General features: G+C 37.2%; 1 protein-coding gene across 3 annotated transcripts in view; it reads left to right on the top strand.

Annotated features, from left to right (window-relative positions):
- The window catches only part of OSBPL5 (oxysterol binding protein like 5), a 146475-nt gene that overhangs the window by 12167 nt on the left and 108796 nt on the right, over positions 1 to 25512 (top strand). The window contains exon 1 of one of the 3 annotated variants that reach the window (XM_026706539.2): positions 12001 to 12693. The exons of 1 other annotated variant lie outside the window; for it this stretch is intronic. Coding sequence is in view for 1 of the 2 variants with exons in the window: in XM_026706538.2 (XP_026562323.2) it covers positions 12566 to 12595 (30 nt within the window). In the remaining variant the exon portion in view is untranslated. Of the gene's footprint in view, positions 1 to 12000; positions 12694 to 25512 lie in introns of those variants that run through there. One more of the 3 variants, XM_026706538.2, reaches the window with a different exon arrangement.

The following is a 25512-nucleotide window of genomic DNA, read 5'->3' as shown; positions in this document are numbered from 1 at the left end:
TGTTCATGAACCAGAGTAAGCAGTATCATCATAATGTCAAAGTAAATGACCTTGTATTCTCAAAGATTTCAACGTGATTTTGTTTCAATGGCAGAAACAGTTTCTAATGTTTTTGTGCGTTTTCTTAATGGATATGAATGAACTATGGTACAAGGCTTCCAGCCATTCTATCTGAAAAATTAAGTACATCTGTAAAATACAATTGAAAATATTTGCAATTGAAAATACTTGGCTTTCATTTTAGCTGTGGCATTTATGGATGAATAAAGTTCTCACCCTTTCTTTAATTACTTACTTTTTTGCAACTGAAAAGACTTGGCTCTGATTTTGTCTATGGCATTTATAGACTGAGCCTGCCCATATTTTTCTTATTCTTAATTGAACACAAGATTTAACCATAAGTACAGAAATTTACCAATCTTCCTGAGTGATGGAGTTCCAATTTTCATAGAAGGCTATGTAGATAAAGAGATTTCCATGTCTAAATAGTATAATTTTCTTACATGGATTCACACAGAATGCAGCAGAGGTTTGTTTTTTTTAGTGAAACATGTAGAGAGAGTTATTATAAGGTTTAAGATCACTATATATAGACTGGGGAGGCTTAACTCTTCCATACTCCATTCAGAAGTATATGAAGGGGAAGGGGGGGGGGTGATAGTGAAGATGGCAGCTATGACCATGTACTTGAAGAAACCTTGATCTTTTACATTGTTTTCCCCCCACCTTAATGAATCTATTCAGTTAAACACCTTACTATATATTCAATATAAATTTATCCTGAATAGATAGAAGATGAAGCTATATGGCCTTGGATTTGGAGCCAGCAATACATCTTCACTTCACTTTTAACCATGTGAGTCCACTCTGTGATCGTAACTTGTGAATGGTGCTTTGGCATTTTAGTTTCTATGGGAAAATCAACAAATCCTCTTTCTCAAGAAATCTAGGTCATGAACATGACATATTGTATGTTGTTAAAAGATATTATCTTCATACACAAACACACACACAGAGAACAGCTGGTCGGCAATACAGAAATCAACCTAAAGAAAAATAAAATTTAGAGCAGATATTTTAGGTACTTCTGTATAAGCTACATGTTATGGCATATGGCAAAAGTATGAAAAAAGTCAAAAAGTCTTCTATATATTGGGAGAATGTTCCCAACTATAGTTGGACCTGGAAGATTGCCCAACATTCATATATGCCATTAACTTGAGTTATTGACAACTGCAGCAAAATTCCATTGCAATTGATCACCGTGTTTGTTTTCAGACAGCTATTGTTCTATTATGTAATTAAATCAATATGATATCAATGCTGGACTTTTCATTACTTGGCAGTTCCTGGCAAGCAATGAAGGTTAAAACAAAATCCTGTAAAAGGTCTAAACAGTGGCTTATATAATGCTGGACCAAATCAAATAACCTATTATTATTTACAATTTTCTGAATCCAGGTATTGTAGTTTGTAATCCATGGTTTATGGCAAAGTAAACAACTTTTATTCATGTGTTCATTAGATTTCTATTCTACTTTTCATCTGGGAGACGGAGGTTGCTTGTATGCACAGCTTCTTCACTTTTATTCTTGTAACAATGAGTTCCAAAAGTAGGTTGGATTAATGAACAGGAGTCACCCAGTAAATCTATATGGCTGAAGATGGACCTGGGTCTTCCAGGCCCAGACTAACATCTTAACTATCAAGTCACACTGGCTCTCACCAAGAATGGCTTTGTAACTCAGCCTTCCAAAGTTTCTGAGATAATTTTTGGCATTTTTTTTTCTCCTTGCAGGAATGTGTTTTATTAAATTTAGTGGCTGCCCAACTCTAGATGACTCTTGGTAACTTCAAGAGTAAGAAATCATAAAACTTAAAGAGTAAGAAACTATAAAACTGAACAAAAACATCACACACATGAGGAAGGAGCAAACACAGTACACCAAAGAAATTCAGAGAAAGGAAAAAGTAGCAGTGACAGACTTCTGGGAGGCAATTCTGCCCTCAAAAGTTTTCCAATTTCCCTCTCATAGGCTAAAATTGGGCTCCTATAGAAATAGCGAAGTAATTTGGGGAAGTGGGATGGAGGAGGGATAGAAGGATAGAAAGAGGAAGAGGAAGAATTTTCTACCCAGAGACCCCACATCTGTAGCAATATTGCCACCAAAATACTGTTTGATGAGCTATTGAGTTGTACCTATAGGGTTGAACTCAGCTACAACCCTATTACATAAAATGTATTTAATAGCATTTAAATTGCCCTAATCTGACTGGTGTGGGAAGCAGTATTTGGAAGTCACACTTATTGGAGAAGCAAACCATATCAAGAATTTATTTTTATAATAACTGGCCTAAAATATCTGACTGTTCTTAATAACAGGTCCAGACAAAGCAGTCCAAGCTAAACAAAAGTTAGTTAAAATGCCCATTTTCCCAAAATTTCATTTCAAAAATGTTACCAGTCTGAATCCTTAATGGAAATATTTTTTTTACAATAAAGATGCTACATATAGGTTTCATGTATAACAAGAAAAGTCCAAAATTATACATTTCATTATTTGAAGCATTGTAAGATATATGTTTATTCCAGCAATTCTAAATATTTTGAAGATGTACATTCCAATATACAATGTTTATTTGAGTTGATATAACACAGAACTGAGGTATAAATCAGCAAATTACAACACATATAGCAAAAATATTTGACTGCCAATGTTCAAGATAACCAACATTTGTCATGTTCATTGAGATGCAGTTCCAATTCTTTTCACAGCTGTAGAAAAATCGGTGCCCAGGATTTAACACATTAATATGTGCATGCATACACAAAAACACACAAACTAAGACATATTTGTAACCATACCGATATTTGAAAATATGCAGTATGTCAATAATGTTCGTAAACAAGAATATTGGAAAACAGTGAAAGGCCAGCAAAAGGAAGATGTAGGTGTGCAGAAGATACTGGTTTTTGTTTATTTTAAATATTCATACTGGTATTTTATACTGGTTTGCTATTTATATAAGTAAACCTATACAGGTTGAGTTGGTTAATAAACATTAATTTGAGAAAAAGAAAATAGATTTCTAACTGTAGCAATATAACTCATGAAAAAAGTAGGGTAGCAATTTGGATTCACGCCATAATCCTTTTGGATTCATATTTAGACACTTTGCGTGTATATAAAGAAATCTACTGCTCAAAGACCTCTAATACATAAGTAGGAATTTTCTAGGGCCTGGCTACCGGAAAGCTACTATTTTAGCCTTTCTCTATCAGATTACACCACCTACCTCCATCTTCCCATGTTGTTATTCACAGAAATAAAAACAAAGCCGCTTATCTACTCATTTTGATTTATCCTTATTTTGACTTCAGCCACTGATATGCCGTAAACTTCTGTTTTTAACTCTGGGTTAGCAAAATTGCATTGTTGCTGTTTAACACCTGTTTCAGTTTTCCTTCCCAAAAATGTAAGCACTTAATCATTGCAAATGGAGTGTGAAATGGAAACAGGTGGGAGAGAAAGGATTTGAATTCACATTTTTTTCGGAGCATGGCCAGGTAAACAAGTTCCAGAGCTTTCTCTGACTGTAGGACTCATTGTTGATTCCTTGGCATAAAGTGGTAATATGTGCCAGGAAAAGATATGTGCAATCAGAGCAATCAAATAGCCACTCAGTTATGGCTCTATGGCCCCTTAGTGTATCATGTGTTCTTCTACATTGTTTTCTATTGGGAAAGCAAAAAGAGAAATTAAACTGTCATGATGTAGGATTCCTATGAAACCATCAGCTGGAACCGGGGGAAAAGTTATACTTCTAACCCATCTTGGCTTGTGCTTACTTCTCCCGGTTCTGATTTCAAAGTCAAATTAGGTAAACAAAGACAGTTTCTATCTGAACAGAGTTGAAAAACAGTGGAAAAAATGATGCATGATGCATTTTAGTGCACAAACTGCTATATTTTAATTTCTGTCTTAATTCTGTCATATTCATCCATAGTGCACTCCTAATCTAGCTGTATATTCATATTGCTTAGCAACTAGGTGGAATCAATAAAATTAGTGTAAAAGTTTTTTCCCCTTTTTGATACCCTGTTTTCCTTCTGAAATAAGCTTATCCTAATTCTGAACCACTAGAATTCTATATTAGTCTGTTTTAACATTATTATAGTGTTGATTTAAATTGTTCGTCCTATAATGTGGAATCTAGGAAATGTTGCCAAATTTTACATTGACTGTTTTTTTAGAGATATTCTGCTGATAAAGAGCTGCTTGGCTAAAATGGAGGTCAGCAGAGGCTAAGTAGTTGGGACTTTATTAATTCTATTTACTGTGAGATGGTAAAGTGTTTACAGAATTTTACACTGGTCATTTTAGTTCCCAAGAGAGCAGCAACCTGATCCTTTTTTTTCCCCGTTAGTCATGCATTCCAAAAATAACCTAACTGCTATATTCCAAGAAACTTTATATATTCCACTCTCTTTCTAATGTTACAGATTTGGATCTGTACTAGTACAGAACCAATGACAACAAAAGAAAGTATGCATCCTGAATACGCAGCAGAGAGGAAATTAATAAGAATGTAACACCTGAATCCAGGATGAGTAATTGAATTTGGATGGTAATGCTGGCATCCAACCACCTGGGAATAGGAATGACTCTTCTTGACAGCCCCAGACAGTATTACATCTGTAGAAATGATTTGAAACTCAGTGAACCAGTGCATGTCTATATGCGTTTCCTTTTTCGGTGCCCTGCAATTTTGTTCTCCATCTCTGCCAGCAGCAACCTAAGTTTCGAAGAAAAGACAGCTAGTAATTATAGCCACAAAGTTATGCCTGTAACTCCTGATGAAGTGAGTCAAAGTTGCTATCTTATAGCCATGATGGCCCAGTGGTTAGAATATAGTATTTGCAGGCCAATTCTGCCCATAGCCTGGGGTTTGATCCTGATGGGCTCAAGGTTGACTCACCTCCCATCCTTCGGAGGTTGATAAAATGAGAACCCAGATTGTTGGGGGAAATATGCTGACATTTGTAAATTGCTCAGAGAGTGCTGCAAAGCACTATGAAATGATATATAAGTTAAGTGCTATTGCTATTTCAGACTATAAGTGGAGAGATTTGTAAAGTATCTTGGGGGGTGGGGAACAGTATGGCCTTCCCACAATATTGTTCTTGAACTACATTTTCCAATAGCCCTTCCCACTGTTCCTGCTAGCTCAGTGTGGTTGGATTACATTGTTCACATTCAGCCTTATTGAGCAATTCAATTCGGGCTTTGAATAATTACCTAAAACCTAAAAAGTTAGGAGATACTTAAATTTCATAGGATAATATATCAAAATATCAGTGTCATAACAGCAAAACAATGTCTGGGAGCCTTTATTCATCTTCCATCACCAAAGTAAAGAACTGCTAATGGGTTCTCTCAAGAACTTCACAATGTAAAAGAGGTAGTAATTATATATTTGCAATAAGATGTATTTGTAAATATATCACCAATATTGATAACAAACAAGGAACCACAGACTGTCGATAGTAGAATTGTTAGTTTTTAATCATTTTATTTTTTTCCTATTTCTTTCTTTTTCTTCTTCTGTGTGTTGTGTATGTGTTTGTTTGATATTTTAGTTTTATAATCAATAAAGTATTGCAAAAAAAAAAAAAGAACTTCACAATGGGCAAGTCAAAACTAGGTATACCACACCTCCTGGAGATACCATAATGTCAAGATCAAAACCAGCATTTTGAATTGTACATAGATGTGAAAGCACTGCCATGAACCCACAACATTGTGTCATGTGCTCATGTCACTATGTATACAAATAATTAGGCTGCAACATTCTGGACTAATTGAAACTTTAGGGTAATTTTCAAAAGAAGTTCCATGTAGACTACATTGAAGAAATGTAGGGCACAAATCACTGCGCTACATACAGTATTCTTGTTTTGGTAAGACTGTAACTATTGAATCAGGCCGGGGTTGGACAAACATCACCTGGGTGTGGCTTCTATCGGCCTATCTAGCAGTATACATAAATCCAGGAGATCCCATGTTATGAGCTTTCAGTCCAATGGCAGACTAAAACTATATTGAGGTAGATTATAATGACAGAACCTTTACCAGGTGTCCCAGGTAGACAGAAGACATGAGTAGATGAACTAATACTACATTATAAGGCTACATTAACCAAATCTTCTAAGTCTGAAAGTACAGACTTCCTGCCACCACTTTAACTGCTTGACCCATTAGGGTGGTCCTTCCTAAATTTCTTTCTCTATTAAGACACTGGGGGCTCCTGCCTCTCTTGTATAACTCCTAAGCAACATCTCTTCCCCTTGTTCTCCAAGGTCATTCCCATATTCCATTACAATCTTGAAAGCCTTATTTTGTACTTTCTCTCCTTTCCCTCTTATACGGCCCACCTGAGCCTTTTCATAATATTATCTTGCTTCCCAAGGATTAAGAAACATTTCACGCATCTTTGCTTATGTAAGAGATTATGTTTTACCTTCAGGACCAGTTCCCCAATTCTCTACAAGAATCTGGTCTTTCAAGGGCAGTGCCACCCCATCAAGAGACACAATTGGAAGCACCAGGAACCTGCAATGGACATTATTATTAGTACTAATATTATTTGTAGCAATGACTTTATTTGGCCATTTATTGCACAAAACAAAGCAAAAATAATATCCCTTTCCTTCTTCTATGAGCGAGCTTTAAAACCTAAGTGGGTACAATTAATTATTATTATTATTACTATTTATTCAATTATTATTACTATTATTTATTTATTTATTATTTATTTATTATTACTATTTATTACTATTTATTTGCTGTCTATCTCCCCAATAAGGTGACTGTGGGCCTTGTGTAAAGTTTCTTGTCCCTGGGATTTTCTAAATTATAACATCAGTTGTGATGCTTCTGTTTCTACACAGAAACTGTGATAGGATGGCATAAATATTAATAATGGCAATGAAGAAAATACTTAAACTGATCCTAGGAGAAAAGGAAAAGTTGTTAGCATAAGAATAAAAAAGTATAGAACATGTAATACTGAAGGATAAATGAACTGATTACCTATTTAAAGGACAAAGGAAGTTATAATGTATATTAATAATTAACCAAGTAATGATTATAAGTATTGTCAGCTGTTCTTATACATTTATAATACTCTCTCTGTATCTATATTTGGTCCTGAGGCTGTATGGGATTACCGAGTTAAGGGGCAGTGAGTCTTCTCAAGGTCAGCATATGTACTACTCAGTTTTACATCTCATGTGATGGTTTTATTTGCAGTAATTCTATGTCTAGAAATAAAACAAAAATTTAATTGGTGTGATAAATTGAAATTACCATGTATATCTGGGGGAAGAGCTTTTAATTTAGAAAAAAAATGGAAATTAGGCATAACAAAATCCATTTATACTGCCAAATGTAAACAGATCTTACTGGAGTGTAATATGATACAAAATACTAATTTTAGTTCCATGTGTGAGCCTAGTATCTAAATAATATCTAAATAGTAAAAATAAATAAAAAATGTCCTAGCTGAAATCTTTTATTTTATTAACCTGTAGGCAGAATTTACAGGCAAGCTGTTTTTATACACTATAATACCACATTTAGTTTCCAAAACACAGATGTGTTGATTTTTGCAGTTTTATAAGATCAGCTGCAATGTTTTGCACTTTTGTAAAATTCTGTGTGGCTAAGCTTGACAGAAGTTACAGAATACTAACTAATAGAGTATTTAATCTGATCCGACTTTTTAATTTTAGTATTAAATTTTTCCTAAGGTCTTAGAAAAGGACTGGTTTGTGTAATCCTCAAGAGCGAACTCTTCTCTTTTGGGATACTGAAAGTTGTTTGTGACTTTTTTCTTTGTTCCTTTAATTACTTGAGAGACCTATGGCAACTTTGCAATTAGGAAACCAATATAATTGTGCCATTGCCTGTTTTCTGAACCGTAAAACAAACCTCTTAGCTACCTAGGTCAGGATTTCATTTCACTTGTGCCATCAGAAGAGACACAACTTCTGACACCTTTTACAGAGTTCACTTTGCTGAATGATGCCTTTAAGCATCTTAGCCAGTAGCTTCATCCGAAAGCATTTAAAGGTAGAAACACAAGATTCGTATTTCATTCAGGGTTGAATTACGCGTGGATGGGTGGGCTAGACATGAGAAGCTGTTGCATGCATCACCTGCTTTATTGAGTAAATCTTTTCAGTCGGGCAAATGAGAATAAATTATTTTAGGTATCGGAGAGTATCCTTTTATTGTTTAATCAATATAAGTTTGATTGCAGAGGTCTCATTGTGTCAGTTACCATGAGACAAGTATTAAGCTTGATTTAACGTTACAGTGTCTTATCCCTTTATGCAGCCTTAGATGGCTTTTTTGCGCGTGTGTGTTACCTCAGTACAGAGGGGGGAAATTACAGCAATAACTTCCATTAATTTATAGGTCTCGTTAATTTCCCATTAAATTTTATAGGTAAAATTAAAAACAGCCAAAGGTCAATAAAGTAAGAGTAGATTATGCAAGAGACTATCTATATAAAATCAGTACATAGGTATAGAATATAAGATTCTTTTTCTAAAAATTAACATTTTATGTAAAGCAATTTCAAGTCAAGCAGAATAGTTTAAACCATATTTTATATTTGAACATTTGTAAGCCTGACGGTCAACTTCTTTTTACTGATCATTTCCAGTGCTTTTAATACATTTGGATTTGAAATGCAGTCAGATTTAATTTTCGTTTAAGAAAATTCTTCAGAAAATGTACTGATAATTCTTAACCTTACTGCCTGATATTCTTTTGTCTTGTAGTCAGGGGAGGGTCCACAGGAGGTTAAAAAAAAGTCAGGATAGCAGCTGAAAGGCATATAAAATGGTTGAGGCTTTTATAGTGTCACTCTGACTGTCTTCTTGACATTTTAATATCCCCAACACCCTGTACTTGCTTTGATGGGTCTAAGCAAAATGACTTCTCCTTTTTATTGAATTAATAATATATTTCACTTTCAGTTGTTTAGTTCAATTACTGGTTATTCTGCAAGCATTTTTAGCTGCAGAATGTAGACCAAACGTTTGGCTGTCAAGCTGTACAGAAAAATGTGTATTTTTGTCCCAGGAACCCAGACAAGCATTTGAAGGATATCAATATGCAGCACCTGGTACACTCCTGAATGCCCAGAAAGATAAGGAAACTGAAATAGAAGGGTTAAAAAACGGTGTACTTTTCAGAAGAAGTAAAACCTTTCATGCAAGAAATATCTGCTTTGTTGCAAATATTTATATTGGGTCCAGAAGAAAAGTATGGGACTATTCTCTGCAGATTATGCAAATAGATTAAGGCAGTGGTTCTCGATCTGTGATCCGCAGACCCCTGCGGGTCACGATGGGGTCACAGGGGATCCACAAAGCCTTGAAAAAATGTTATGGTTTAAATTTGAATGAAGTCTTGGTGCTCCATGGTCATGGTCCCTGGCCACAAAAGGTATTTAAAGGGGTTCCGTGGTAAAGAAAAGTTTGAAAACCATTGGATTAAGGTTTTCCCCTCCCCATCGGCAGCTTCATTCGTTAATCATGGATAAAGGTGTAGTTGGCAGTCAATATTTCCAGTTTCTATCTCATCTTCACTAGTAAAAACACCATACCATGACTTTTTCTGTTTTAAGTATGATCTTAAGTTGGTTCCTCTGTTATCTTTCCATCTGGTGGAAGATGTAAGAATGTCAGAGCTAATCTAGGCAATACTTGTAACTTTATTTCTACTCCATGCAGAATGATTTCCAAGAAAATTGTTGGGCCATGATTGTATCATTGAAGTAGTGATCCTAGATTGCATTATTTCAAAATTATATTTAAATTATGTGCAGGGGCCAAGCTGTGTAACAGAATAACAGAGTTGGAAAGTCCAGGGGTGTTAAAATTGTATTTCTTCGAGGGCTGGATCAGCATTGTAGTTCTCCGTGGGCTGGAGGAGGTGGCGTGACGGATGCCTCCTGCAGCACTTGTTGGTCAAAATGGGGCATGGGAGGGGTCTGCCCCCCCTGGCACGTTTTCACCCTCCATGGCCTCCTGCAGCACTCTGCTGGCTGTTTTTGGCCCCGTTTTTGCCCGGCAGAGTGCTGCAGACCATGGAGGGTGAAAACGAGGCACTGTGTGTGTGTGTATGTGTTTGTGTGTGTTTCACACAGCTCATTTTAGCCACCAGAGGCACTGTGGGCCGGTCTTTTGATATTTCCAGGCCGGCCTTGTGGGCCGGATTTAACCACCCTGCAGGCCGGATCTGGCCTGCAGGCCTCAAGTTTGACACCCCTGTTCTAGTCCATTGTTAATCATTCTAACTATAGCTATACTAGAATTTAGTATTGCGGTGCTTACTTAGATACAACACTTTCCTTGAGTAGCTTTTCTTGCAATGAAAATGTTTTCAAGAAACTGCTCTCCTGAGAAGTTACTTTGCTCCTGCATATTTCATGAGATTAAAATGAAAGAAGCCAGTCCTTTTTCCTCTATAATCGGCAGGAGAAGGGAGCAGAGATCACATGTGCCACTGTGGTTGGGATGCTGCTGCAAGTTGAACTGGGATTTTCTGCTTTTTTGTGGTTTTGTGGTTGTTTAGACTTTTGTTTTATAAGCCTATTTTAAAGCAACGGTAGTATTTGCCTACTTCAAAATAAAAAATATGCCACATATTCAGTGTTGGGAGATCCATAAAGGCATTTGGGGCTTCATGCAATACTGGAGGATCATGGTGTTATTTATAGTTTCCCAAGATGAATTTCCCCGAGCACACGATCTGGTCTATTTTGTATTCAATTCTCCTCAGATTTCAAAATGCTAACCGCCTTGATTTTCTTGCTACTTATATAGTTAGCATACAACTTCTCCCAGCAGACTCCAAGAAATAAACTGATGTTGCAACTTGAAAGCATCTTTCAAGACATAGGCCCTCCTCTGCATTCCAAAAAGTTTTAAATGCAATATGGAACAAGAAAATAAAAACATAACCAATCATCTTGAAATTGCAAACTTACCTATTGCTCATCCTGCATTTGCAATACTATACTGTAAGTAGCTGGTATTTCCAAATAAGCTTTTCTCAGGTACACGCAGGATATGACTGATGACAGTAGGTTATTGGCCTGTCCCTTTTCAGCATTGTCGTGTCCCTCGGAATAGGAGGGAGGGTTTTCACTTTTTTCCTTCCATGCATTTCCCCACTATTTCTTTCACCTTGTATTTTTTTTTTCTTTCCAGAAAAAAAAAACACGAGAAAGAAATCTGAACAACTACACAATGCCTTTTTTCTCCGATAATTTTAGGAATTCTGTCTAGAAGACTCCCCATGATGAGGCTGAATTCCAAACATCATCGGAGAAATATCCTCGATAAAGCATTCGAGCTTTCCAACGGCACTTTCTTCTCCCACAAGTCACCAACACGCGTGGGGGCCTTTCGCCTGCTTGCGGGGGCCTTTCGAAAGACGCTGCAAAGCAAGCGTTTTGCGGAAGGACTTCCCCGTGGTTCCGGGACACAATCTTCTGTTTCTACAACCATCGCGTTTCCATTCATGTTATTCTTAACCGGGACCAGCTTTTCGACCTTGTTTGTCCGGTAGAGGGTAGCAAGTCCTTTATTTGCTTGATTCTACTCCTATTTTCTTTTCTGAGGGCTTCCAAGCCCTGGAAGCAGAACAGAGGGAGGCTCTGAGGAAGGGCAGCCCAGAGGAAAGCTCCTTTTTTCTCCCCACTTCCCGCTGGCTGTAGGAAATCGTTTTCCCAGACGAGGAAAAACATCAAAATAAATATTTTTTTTTAAAAAAAAACCTTGACTCAGTATTTATGTTCCTGTCAGACATTGAATGACCAACGTTTATTTTCGTTTCGGCTAAGTCCTGCCTTCTTTCACAGTTACGCGATTAAAATCGCCTCGGCTTTATAAAAAGAGAGAGAGAGAGAGAGAGATCCATTCCAGAACATAATAATCCCACCCGGATTTTATTTACCACCCCTTTCTCTCTCTCTCTCTCTCTCTCACACACACACGCACACACAAGGGCGCCGCGTTCTTCCTGACGTGGTTGGATTTAAGTCTTGTGGCATTTCCTGCTCCCGAGACTCCTCGAAACAGCTGCTCTGCTTTTCGACTGACAACGCTGACCTCCCCACCCTCTCCAATCTGTTGCTCCGCTTGTCCCGAGAAGTAGAGCTCCCTGGCCAGACGAGGAGCTCCGGACCTCGCCTTTGGCGGGCGGGAGACGGTGGGAGGAAAAGATAAAAGGAGGAGGAGGAGGGAAAAAAAAGAAAAGCCCGGGCGGCTGTTGCGCGTGCTGAGTTGCAGCTTACCTCCCCCGCCCTCCCAGCGCTGCAGCGCGTGGTAGCGGGGTGGGTAGCTGGGTGCGAAAGTGACAATTTTCAGGGTGGGAGTGGGAAGTCCGAAGCAAGCAAGGGCTTCTCCTTCGGAGCTGAGCGGGCAAGCTCGGAAGTCGCCAGCCCGAGAAAACCGAGCGACGATGAGTGGCTCTACGAGCAGATGCTGCTGGCCGACAAATTCGGGACTATGGTGAGGCGCCGCGGAGCAGAAAGGAGCGGGTTTTTTGGTCGCCGGCAGGAATTGGGACGCGGGGGATCCTGGTCTGCCTCTGCCTTCGAGCCGAGGAGGTAAGGAGCGGCGGCGGCGGCGGCAGCAGCAGCAGCAGCAGCAGCAGCAGCAAAAAAGGGCGGCTTTTTCTTTCCCCTCTTTTTGTTTGCAAGAGCGCAGCTGCGGGTCTTGCGATGTGCCAATAAAGAATTCCGTTTCTTCAAAAAGCAAATCCCAAAACCAAGTCTCTTGCTCCCAGTCTCGCTTTTGGAGAAAGAGGAGGCTGGTGGGAAAGAAAACGCCGAGCTTCGTGAGAAACGAAGTGCGTAGGACACAGTAACAATAGCAACCTTAATTAAGCTCCAGGGCCTCAAACCGACATTTAATATTGCATAAGGATTAGGGCTTTGGGGAAAAAAAGCCGTTTCTCCCAGCCACGAAAATATGAACGCTTTTTTCTCATTAGTTGGCGAAAATGGAGGAAGGGAGAGAATCGTGAAGGTTCCGTTGGTTTCCGAGATGCGAATGTTACCTGCCCGGGAATTGGAGCACGGGGGGTGGGGGGGAGCGCGATTCACACACACACACACAAATCTTACTCGGTGCAACCCTCATCGTAATAAAGACCAGACCTGCTCTTTGCTGCAGCCAACACGTGTTCGTTTTTCAGTGCATTAAAACCAGGCCCATAGTATTTTCTGGAATAAAACAAGGCCACAATTTTAAAATACTCGTTTAAAACGAAAAACCTACGCGCGCACCTCATCCTTAAAAAGAATTGCTACCTTTGTCCAAAAGTAATGGCTTTGACTTAAAAAAGGAAGGTTGTTAAATATTGATAATGGAAGCAATAGTGAGTTTCCTTACAGATTAAGAGTTTGCAATATAGTCAAAAGCGGTTGAATGCATAAGGCCTACAGTAAAAAAGGGTTAACAATAAGAATTTCCATTTTGGGTTCTTTTTTTTTGTGAAAACAAACATGGCATAATGTATTTTCTTTTTTTACATAATTGCATGGTTACTTCTGTTTCTTTTGTTTTCTACAATGTGTCCTAATGATTTTGTTTCATCTTTTGTATCAATGGCAGATAATATTAAAGAAAATATTAAGGCTTGCTTATGACTTTTGCATTAAATAGAAAATATGCAATGTATCCTTTAGATCTTTTTATGACATTAGGTAATCTTACAGATTAATTTAAAACGCAAATATTTTTTCTTTGATTTGAATACCATAGCACAGTAAAAATAAATCTTCCTTGTACAGTACAATATACTTGAAAATAAATCAGAAGATCTTGGAATGCAATCCTTAAATAAAAAATAGGGAATTTTAGATCTGAGGGCCAATGTAACTAATATTTTTCACAGACCTGGATGGCCTGAGAACATTACTATTTTTAAGCACATTTTGTTACAGTTTAGGTTTTATTAGTAGGACTGATGGCATGTCAGGAGAAGTTAGTTTTTCACCTAGCAACTGAGCAATTAAGATTCCTAATGAAGTGAAAGGTAGATTTAGTCAGACCTAATTGTTCTTGGCAAGCCGAGCTGTTCTGTAGAGCATGACACAAGAGCAATCTGGTGGGTGAATCTTCCTTTTAGTCACTTGGGATACTGGCTGAGAGGAGCCCAAGGGGATGATGGATGGTCCGTTTAAATTTAAGTTATACTTTCCTCTGATGTCTTGGAATGCTTCTACAATAGAGGCTAGCAAAGAAAAATGAATTACAGATGGGCTTTTTCCTTTTTTTATGATTATTCCTTGGAAATACTTCATAATTTATAAGATGCTGCTCTTTTTGTGAATGGCAGTTTTGAGTTCTTCAAGATATTTGCTCTTTGCTTATAATTATGATGGCCCAACATAAGCTCTACATAACACATGATGATGTAATGCAGGATCCAATCTGGGTCGGTCACCGGGATCAGAGGTTTAGATTTCCGAGCTTTTCTGTAATATGCTGTAATTTTGTGAGGCTGATCCACTTAAGGAGGCACAGTCTGAAAACAATTGTGCAATTTTTCTTACTTGTGTGTTTGAAGCCTCACCTCTCCTTATAATAACTGGAAGCACATAGCCACAAGAGTGACAGAATGGCAAAATCAGCCTGGTGGCATTGTGACACAAGACCTGCCCTTTTTCATGTGCGTTGTGATATGACATTGTATTCACATACAAAACAGGTGGCTCTTGTACAACAAATGTACTGCTGCTTTTGTCATTCTGATGAAAGCAGCAACCTCTTGCAGAAGCCTATCAGTGAATCTTATAGGACAGTGATGGCTAACCTTTTTGTCATTGCATGCCGAAAGTGCGTATGCGTGCCTGCACCCATAATGCAGTGCGTGTACAACCCATGCCCCCTGCACATGCATGCGCAACCCTGCGCACTGCACACCTCTGCACATGCGTGTGTCTCCCATGCATGCCCCTCCCCCCCATATGCACGGCAGATATCCAACAATCAGCTGGCTGGCGGGAGGCGCGTGCGCATGCGCAATGGACCTGATCCAAGGCGACCTATCATGTGCTGGCAGAGATGGCTCTGTGTGCCACAGGTTCGCCATCACTATTATAGGAGAAGGGACAGTGTCTAAAATCTGACCAAGCTATTGACTGTCCAACTTTCATAGTTCCCAAAACTATAATGAGTAATTTAATTATGGTTTATGAACACATGAACACTGTTAGACGATTTCTAGCTAAAGGAACTTTCGGGGATAGTCACACTGCTTTGTACTTGATCTGTTCTTTATTTCATGAAATTATCAAGGCTTTTGAAGATCAGCTTCTCAGATGGGTTGAAAATGTCCTGGCCAATGGCCCTTTGTCAAAATAATGCAATGTGATGAAATTATCTACTAAATAGATTTTAAAAAGGAATTCTGTTCATTGCTCGAGTTGTAGAACAAAATATTAAGTGGATGGCTGAGACTAATGAACTTTCAAAGGGAAAAAAGGAAAACACTATTATTGTTGGGTATAGTACCCTAATAAGTAACATTGGATAATACTTAAAAGAGGATGGATGTGTATGAAAATAGGTCTCATGTTATTTTTAATTACTTTCATATGGTCACCTTTGAAATATAGTAGATGCATGGTCTTAGATTCTTACAGAATAAATCAGAAGGATACGATATAAGGAGAGCCAGTTTGGTGCAGTAATTAAGGCAATGGATTAAAAACTGGGAGACAGAGTTCTAGTCCCACTTCGGCACAAAGCAAGCTCAGTGACTTTGAGCCAGAGACTTTCTCTAAGCCCTAAAAAGCAAATCACTTGCCAAAAATACTTGTCCAGGCAATCATCAGGAGTCAACTCTGAATTGAAAGCAACAACAAGCAAAACAAGGACATAAGAGCAAAATTTGTAAAAACAGGATTTAAGCAGGAAATGTTATAATCTACTTTTTGTATTGTTTTCTGCAGAGTACAGTACATGCTTAAACTTGGATTCCTATAGAATAAATCAGAAGGGCAAGAGCAAAGATGGTTTCGGAACTGTATGTAATTCATGTCGGAGGTCTGATATCATCAGGGCCAAATGGGTTGTAGCATTACAATACGGCATTGGGAATTTAAATCAACTCTGTGATCAATCTTTAATCACTTTGTTAATTCAGGACAATTAAAAAGCATGGCCCCTTCAGCAAAGGAAATAGAGAATAGCAGTAACTGACAGGTTTAAGATCTAGAAATACAAAATTCTAACCTGTGGTTCTTGTAGTCAGTGATTTGCTATTAATTTTTAAATGTGACCACATTTCTACACATAGAGAGTAAAAATATTTTTCATATTTGGATGTTGGTTATTATTTTGCAAACTGCATGTTGGCTTTATAAAGGTATTTCTAACATAACATTTCGAATACTTCTTATGACTATGATGGTACTCTTGGCTTTGGTCTGATAGAAAGCTGAATTTAACAGCTCAACAAGAGGATTTTTCCTTGGAAATAAATAATTTTCTATCATTTGAATCTGAGACTTCTGTTCTTGGTAGGTATATCCTTTGTACTTGTTTTCCTCTTTGCCTCTGGTTTTCTTTATTTTGGCTAAAACACTAATCTAAAATAATATAAAATACAAAAACAGTGTAGTTCCTTTCAACTTCTGTCATCTACTGAGGAGTTTTCTGGGTTTTTGAGGTAATTCTGAATAACTGCTTTAAAAATGTTGCAATGAGTTTCTTTCTTTTTTCGTCTCAGAAGACAGAGTTTCAATGCAGCCTAAAACCATTGCTGTTGGAATAACTTAACTTGAATGTTTGTGGTTTCCCCCACGCACATTTCTTCTTCAGACTATGACCAAATACAGTCTCCACCACTTCAACACCAGCCTTTTTTGTCTCCATCTGTTTAAAAAAAAAGATGCTTAGAGTTCTTCTGTGAGAGAGATGAGTGGAGATTATTTTTATTTTTATTTATTTATATACTATGTGTGTGTAGTAGTTTCTTATTTAAAAGCTTACATGGTTTAAATGACCTTTGTATTAGCCTAATAAAGGCTGTGCCTATTATGTTTGGAATGTTTCTCAACAATCCTTTATGCAATAGCAAATTATAGCAGCATTATTCATTAAACACTTGTATATCATCACAGTCAAAAAGGACTCTCAGTGACTCATATAAAAATACAATGTAAAACATACCCTAAATAAAAATTAAAAATGAAACAACATTACAAAAATAGAGAATAAAAGATTGCAGCAATGGCTCAAATCAGGGGAAGGCTCACTATCCAAATAAAAATCACCTTTACCCAGACTTGGAAAGCAACGCTATAGGGGCTTGTGGAAAACCAACAAAGAGGACCAGCCAAATTGAGGCTATTCCAAATTGTAGCTATTCTGTAACTTCGTTGCTGCAACAAAAAAAGCAGTACTTCCTTGTCTCAGTTTCCTGCTGGTATTAAAAGTCACCAAAATATCTAGCAAGACTAGGAGAAGCACACATTCCCCCATCCAACACAGGTGATCCAGGAGGCCATCTCCATCCCAAAATTGGCCCTGGGCCTAATTGAAAAAGGTCCACACAATCTATTTCCTTTAAAGGGCTGCAATGTTGATCCACTGTCATCATTTCAATAACCTTCCCCCAACAGGGAAGGTTGGAGCTGGTTGGTAGCTGTCAAATGCTACTGCAGGGGTCCCCAACCCCTGGTCCATGGACTGGCACTAGGCCGTGGCATGCCAGAAACCAGACTGCGGAAACAAGTGAAGCCCCATCCTCAGCATGCAGACAGCACATGAAACCATGCCCTCTTCCGGTCCATGGAAAAACCTCTCTCCACAGAACTGGTCCCTGGTGCTGCAAAGGTTGGGGGCCGCTGTGTTGCTGGATCTGGGATGGCATCTTCAGAATGGAGTCCAAGATAGCAGAGAAATATGATTCCCCAGTTAGCACTAAAGATTGTCCATAAGGAATCGAAGCTGTAGCAAATTCTAATGACTTTACTGGCAAAATGTTGTGCAAACTAATAGTAGCCAGGTGGCAAATCATAAAATTGCTTTTTTTCTCCGGCAGGGAGTTCATTACCCTAGACAAAACCACTTGAGTAAGCATGCTTTGCCTTACTTATCACCATAATGTCAGCCCAAACATGGACACATACCCATGCCTACTTGGATTTATTTCTAGTTGTCTCCTATCTACCTCCACCATATTAATGAAGAACAGTATTGTGTCATCTTAGCAAAGCTGAATAACACTTAAAATATTAATGTAGAGATGCTCACGGCCAACATGATTATCTTGGCTCTCGGAAGTTCTTGGTGATTTTGGTTTAATTTTCGTTTCTCTTTATCTTGTGATGCTTATCTGTTCTAATGTTCAGCACTGAATGTGTCTGCTTAGCCTAGTTATTTTCTTCTTAGAGTTATAGAATTGGCAGGTACCAAAGAACATCAAGTACAACCCCTTGTACACTGCAGGATTTACTGTCTCCAGCTCATGACTATTCAGCCTTTTGTTTGAAAATCACCAATGAAAGAGAAAAAAAAAATCGTGGTAACCTGTTCCACTGATTCATAGTTCTTACTATCAAAACATACTTTATCAATAAATTTATTTTGGAGACATAGGATAGAATCATTCAGGTATAGGATATATAATAGTTAAGTTATGGCTTTTTAGAAGCCTGTGGGTATGAGTAGGTATAGTCACTGACAACATAAGCCTAGATAACTGATGTAAAAATTAGTTATCATTACAAGGGGATGGATGGAATTTGAAATAAATCATCCAAATAGTATGCATTGAAATTATGCATACCATAATGAGAGGCAGTCAAAGAAATTAGATAGTTTTGAATTTCATGAAAAATTAGAGACATGGCAAGAAAGTTGTTGGGGCTTCTTGGCTCTGGAGTGTCTGGTTTTGAGAATGCATATATTTTGTAGATGTTTAACCACTATATATAAGATGTTAACTAAAGGTCTTTGAGGTATTCATGCCAAAATGGCAACAGCCTTGCAGATGCCTATAATCATGGGTCTTAAAATAGGGTTGCACATGTTTTGTAACGTGGACTCCCACACTTTTCCTTGGTAAAAAATTACAGTTACAAAAATCGGTATAGTAATATTTACAAATCCAAATTTGTACTGAAGTGATAGTGATTGCAAATCTATACCATAGAATTACAAAGGTGGAAGGGGCTATTTAGGTCAAGTCCAAGTCTTGCTAAGTACAAAAATCTAAATCAGAGTATCCACAAACAGATGGTTGTCCAACTTCTTGAATGTATCAGTAAAGAGGAGCATTCCATCTCTCCAGCAAGTTGATTGTTGATGAAAGTAATTGCTATTAGTGTTAGGACTTTTTTCCTTTAACTTTCAGTTCAAAGCTGATTTACTGTAACTAATCCACTAGTACATGCCCTGCATTTTGGAACAAGAAAGAGCAGTTCTTGATCTTCTTTTGTGTGACATTCCTTTAAGAATTTAAAGGCTGTAATTCTATCTGTTTAATTTTCTTTTTTCTCATGGCTAAACATACACAATTCCTTTAATGTCTTTTTCTAGGACTTAGTTCTAATTTTCTGATAAACCCTACTGACCTTGAATCTTTTTCCAGTTTCTCTAAATGCTTAATTTTGGTTCCCAAAACCTTAACATTATTTTTTAATTTTTCTCTGCTTCATCACACTACTGCCTCATATTCAATTTTTAATCAACTATTATTCCAAGATTTTAGCAGATAGCAGCACTTTGCTGATCGTAGCTTGTAAGACATGCAGGGCAGACCAGATCAGTATTTTGAGGGAAGACCACCAGGTCTGTAGAGCAGGCTGAGAAGTAAAATAACATCAGGGAAGAATGCAGTGGCAAATCTGCATTACAGTGTTTCCAAGAAGATTGCATGGTTGGGTCCATGTGGTTACCAATTGTTGGACCACACCCTATCTTTCACCTGCACATTGGGTTTCTGTTTCCTAAGTGAAGCACTAAATTTGTTTCGGCTTAAATTTCATTCTTTTATTTCCAGTCATTTCTTTAAACTGTTAAAATAGTTCTGAATTTTATTTATTTTTCTTCTCATGTATTAGTACCTTTATTTCCACTTTACTGATACGGGGCATTAAGTAAAATTTTAAAGTATAATAATTTATTACCTCAAGATGAGAATGGTAAGACTATATGAACTGATGTAAAGAAGATTAACTTTATTCTGCAGTTTACTTTTGTTGTATATGAACAGTTCAATTCATCATAACATTTTAACTTCTTTTTGGATAAAAAAATATTTTCAGGTGAATTGATTTAGAGATACTGAATGAATCGATGGACTGTTCTCTTGTATTGTTTTATTGTTTTTCACTTTAAAAATAAGATGCCCAGAATCTTATTAATCAGGAAACTCCCAAACTAAATTAAGTTAAAGATGTGTTTGATTTTCTATGCAGCAAACTCTTGATTTAAATAAAACAAAATTTATGTGTTCCTTTCTTGCTGTCTTCTAATTGTGTTGCATAAATACTATGAGATCTTCTGGTCTCCTTTGAAATATGCTCAGAAACATGAATATTTGCATAGGCCTTGATCAGTTATAATCATGTACTTTTGCCCTCGTTTTAAGGAAATAAAAATGACCAGAGTAAAGATGAAAAAATACATACAAGTATTGTTGGAGCTAGTGGTAAAGAGGAAGACTATCTAATTCCCAAGAGGGCATGAATCATCTTACTTTGTCTCCCCCACTGACTGAAAAAACAATTTTGTGGTTATGTGAAAGATGCCTTTTAGTTATTTACATCTCTTGAGACTAATAAAAAGCCCTCCAATGTTTTATTCATTTATAACCAGGTTATTGCTTCAATGATTGCTATAACAAAAGAGGCTTTGACATTCTATGGAAGTGAGGAATATATAGGTCTTACTGCAGTTATTATAGGAAGGAATGTATAGGTCTTATTGCAATTTCTGTCCTTTGGAATCATCTCTCTACAGAGATTCTTATCGCTTTTATCCTTATTGCTGTAAACTATTGAAGAGCTGGTGGTTCTCCTGTGCCTTGAGGCTGGGTGATTATGGAGCCCCTTTTATTCCTTTTGTTTGTTTTGAGTATTTTGTTCTTCTGGTCAGTTATATTTTTATGATAGGTAGATAGAAAGGTTTCCGATTGTACGCCATCCAGAGTCATTTGGCAATTGGGTGGCCTATATATGAAATAAACAATATTAATATTAGATTGATGCCAATGAACTTGTTCTTCTGAATGTCATGCTGGGAGTTTTGATTGTGAGGATTTAAGGAAACAGTTTGCACATTTAATTCAATAGATTTTTGAAGCTACTCCATGCAGAAGCTTGTTATTCAGAGTAAGTGATGGGGGAGAATTAAATCAACAAGATCTCTATAGAAGCATTTCCCAGATTCCCTGACCTTGAGGTCTTGTATGCTTACTTTTATTCATTTTAATCACTAGGAAGGAAGTAGGACGAGACCCTTCGGAGAAGCATTTTAACATATTTTCAGTAAATCACTGAGATAGAAAAAGCTGCTGTGTCAGATGCTAAAGCCTTAAAAGGATGATGTGATAGCACTCTTGGATTTAATACTGGACCAGCAGGTTCATTTTGATAAGCTGTTGGCACAAACATGGTACAGAATACGTTGGTTGCTTATAAGACTAATCCCTTTTTGATCTCTGGCAAGTTGATCTTAAATAAAACCAACACATAACTGCTTCTGTTGCTTACAAATACATGATAATAAGGAACAATGTTACTTGTCTTGTGCTAATGATGAAACCTGTAAATATAGTAATATATTTAATATAAAGGGTATCAGAGTACAGTAAATAACGCCCTATAAAAAGGGTGAGCATGGAGGACAGAAGTATAAGTTTGGCAGAAATGTCTTCTCTGTATATTTGTAGCCACTGTTGACTTGAAAAGTCTGTGAAGTGCCTGCGCCAAACCTTGGGAGCATATGACAGTGTCACTGCTTCAAGGAGTTGTCCTTTGTTCTCACAGGTATGCATATGTATCTCTTGGTTTTTCAGTCCAGCCCAAGATTAATAAGGGATGCAGACAGAGAGACTAACAGCCATTTAGTAACTTCTCTCAGGTATTTATAGAGCTGCCCTTGATCAATGAATGGTATCGCTAAAAGCCTAATTATACTTACAAGAAGAATTGTGCAGATACGAATTCCACAAGGCCATAGTACTTTTGCAATCACTTTCTACCTGATTCTGCCTGATGGATCTTTGTGGTGCTCCAGGGTAATATGAATGAAGATGTTTACAAATCAGTAACATAAGCATACAATCAGTAACAATAACAGAGGTGGTATTCAGCAGGTTCTGACCAGTTCTGGAGAACTGGTAGTGAAAATTTTAAGTAGTTCGGAGAACCGGCAAATACCACCTCTGATTGGCCCTGCCCCATATATTCTCTGCCTCCCAAGTCCCAGCTAATTGGCTGGGTCTTCTTCTTTGGTTGCTCTGGACAGGAGAACAGAGCTAGAAAGCAGGTTAGTGGGATGGGGAGGGAATGGGTATTTTGAGGTAACCTTGCCCCAGGAGTGCGGTAGGAATGGAGATTTTGCAGTATCCTTCCCTGGAGTGGAGTGGGAATGGAGATTTTACAGTATCCTTCCTCTGCCACGCCCACAAAGCCACGTCCAGAGAACCGGTAGTAAAAAAAATATTAAATCCTACCACTTCACACTAATGATTTAAAAACCTTGGTTTTTCAGAGTTCTGGGTTATATAGAAACATGTTAATGCGGCAGCATCCAAAAGTTTTACTTCTTTTTGAAAGGACAGGAGAGAAGAAGGGGCCAGTGAGAATGGTCTAGTTCTGTTTGAGCAATTTACTTAATGTCTTCTTGCATATCCAAATAGAAATCTTGGCAGGTATCAGGAAATCTTGGCAGGTATCAATGCTGAAGTCTACCACTAGTGTTTTTCCCCCCCTTAGGTATGTGGCCTTTAATGATGAAAAAATGTTTTGATATTATTATGGTTATTGTCACAGAAGACAATAACGTGATTCACTCACAGCCCCAGTCTACCTGCTCATGTAAAAATGATATTGCAAAACTGCGCCATTTTTCCTTTGTGAGATTGAAAAAGATTGAGAAAACCCCTGAAAACTCCAAGTCACGCTCTTGTGAACTGAATATGAATGAGTGTCATTACATTTTTGTCAGCTGAGAATTACAAAATCATTGAATCATTGAGTGACTCCTACAGTGAAACTGTAAACCAGAAGTATTTTTTTACATAGCCCTATCCATTTTGACTGGCTTTTTCCTCATTTCCACATCCAGTATGCTGGGATTCCATTTGAGCAACAATTTTCTGAGTTATTAAATAGTGGCATATACTGTACCCGAGGCAGTCTGCCATCTACGGTCAGTTTGAAAATGCAGTCCAAAACTCATTTCTTCCCAAAGGATTGACAGCCAAATACTGGAATACTTTTCTTAACCTCTCAAATGATATAAACGTGAAATATCTAATTTATCTTTGTACCTGCCAGATAAGTGTTTTCTCTTGAATTGTGACTCAAGCAATTCCAAGACAAAAATGGTTGAATTATGTTGTTTACTTCAATTTATGGAAAAGGTTTGTATGCTCAAAACCTTGTAACAAAAGATTGGCTTTAGAGTTTATTGATTGGGAAATTAATAACAGTTGGTTACTTTTCGTGAGTGTTCTTGACACTCCTTTAAATAATGTATGGGAGATTTATAACTGACATCATTCTCATGGGACAATGAAGCATAAAATCTATTAAATGATTGGTTCCAATAACCAAAGAACAGAAATATATTTATTTAATCTTTTTAACCTCAACTGTGAAAGGTATCAAAGAGGGAACAAAAAGGATGACTAAGAAAGAACTAGCGGCGAGAATATATGTGAAAGAAACCCACACAATATTCCCTCTATTTCTGATGTGCAGGAAAATGCTATTGAACACGTATTCATAATAGTACTATCCACATATGAAAGGAAGCATCAGTAGCTCAAATAGCTCCATTGAGTGGGAAGAGGTAGAAGAATTTTAGGAGGAGGGAGGAGAGAATGGAGTAACAAGACCAACTAAAAGAAATCTTTGATTCAACCATTCTAATTGTGGTATTTTATTAAGTTCCACTTGTGTTACAGAATATCAAATATTACACTGATAAAATCATTGCATATCGGACTTTAATATAATCGAGAAAATTCAGAAGTTCTTTACAAGAAAACTCTTGCATTCATTCCTCTGTCCATAATGCTACTCGGCTTGAAATTCTTGATTTGGATAGTTTAGAACTGTAACGCTTGTCAGATTTAAATATTGTATACAAAATTGTACATAGTAACGCTTAGCTGTAAATGACTTTTTTAGCTTTAATCATAATGTAACATGTCAATAACCCCTTTTAAGTTTAATGTAAACTGCTCTAAACTTGATCGTCAAAAATTGAATTTTTGTAATTTAGTTATCAAAGTCTGGAATATCTTAACCTGAGTCAGTTGTCTCAGCCATTAACTTTCACAGTTTTAATTCTAATTTAACTTCTGTGGACCTCAGTCCATAATTAAAAAGTCCGTAAGGGGGCATTTGTAAGTGTACTGGCATGCCTATCGTCCTTGTCACATTTTGATTTTGTTATTTTCTTCTTTTGGATTTGTAATTTTGGTTTGACAAATAAAATAAAAACAAACTAAACAAAATATACTAATATTACTAATGTTCTGTTTTTATTATATATGAATATTGGCTTTGGTTACCCAAATTATCATAATTATTTAAGAATTTTTATCTCACTTTTCCTCTCCAGAAATGGAGATGTTCACAGTGGTTTATAACCATGTATATGATGATGATGATGCCTTATCTTCAGGAAACTAAAAACAGAAGTAGCAAAAACAAACATACTATCAAAATGAGGATTGAAGCAATGTCAGAAGTTTGCATTAAAATAAATGTTGAATTTCCATTACTTCCGTTTGAAACATTCCTGATTGCTTTCATGGTTCTCTGCAACATGACACTACTAATTTTATCTAACTTTCAAAAAAATATGAACTGAAAAAAGAAATAACTCATCTGTTTTTACATTATTTTCAAAGCCCCTTTTGGGCTACTTAACTGAAACAATTCATATTAAATGATTGGTATCTCTTGTTTGGAGCTGTTATTGGGGACTCTGGCCTGGGGCTAAATGTGTTGATAAAACATTACATTTATATTGTACATTGGGCCTTTAATGTTGCTGCTGCTGATAAAGAATGATCAAGATCTGTTTAAGTCAGTGGAATGAGAGAACATCTGCTAAAGGTTCTTCTGTGGCCTAAAAAGGAAACTGTCATACAAAGTTAGCAACTTGTCAGATGACTTGTTTCTGCTTTTTTAATGCAGACCTTCTTTATAACCAGAACTTCACTA

Source organism: Pseudonaja textilis, chromosome 1 (assembly GCF_049901715.1).
Source record: "Pseudonaja textilis isolate UNSWEBS1 chromosome 1, rPseTex1.2, whole genome shotgun sequence".
Lineage (NCBI taxonomy): Eukaryota > Metazoa > Chordata > Lepidosauria > Squamata > Elapidae > Pseudonaja > Pseudonaja textilis.
Note: the sequence above shows the minus strand (reverse complement) of the source record. Positions and strands in the feature narration are given on the sequence as shown.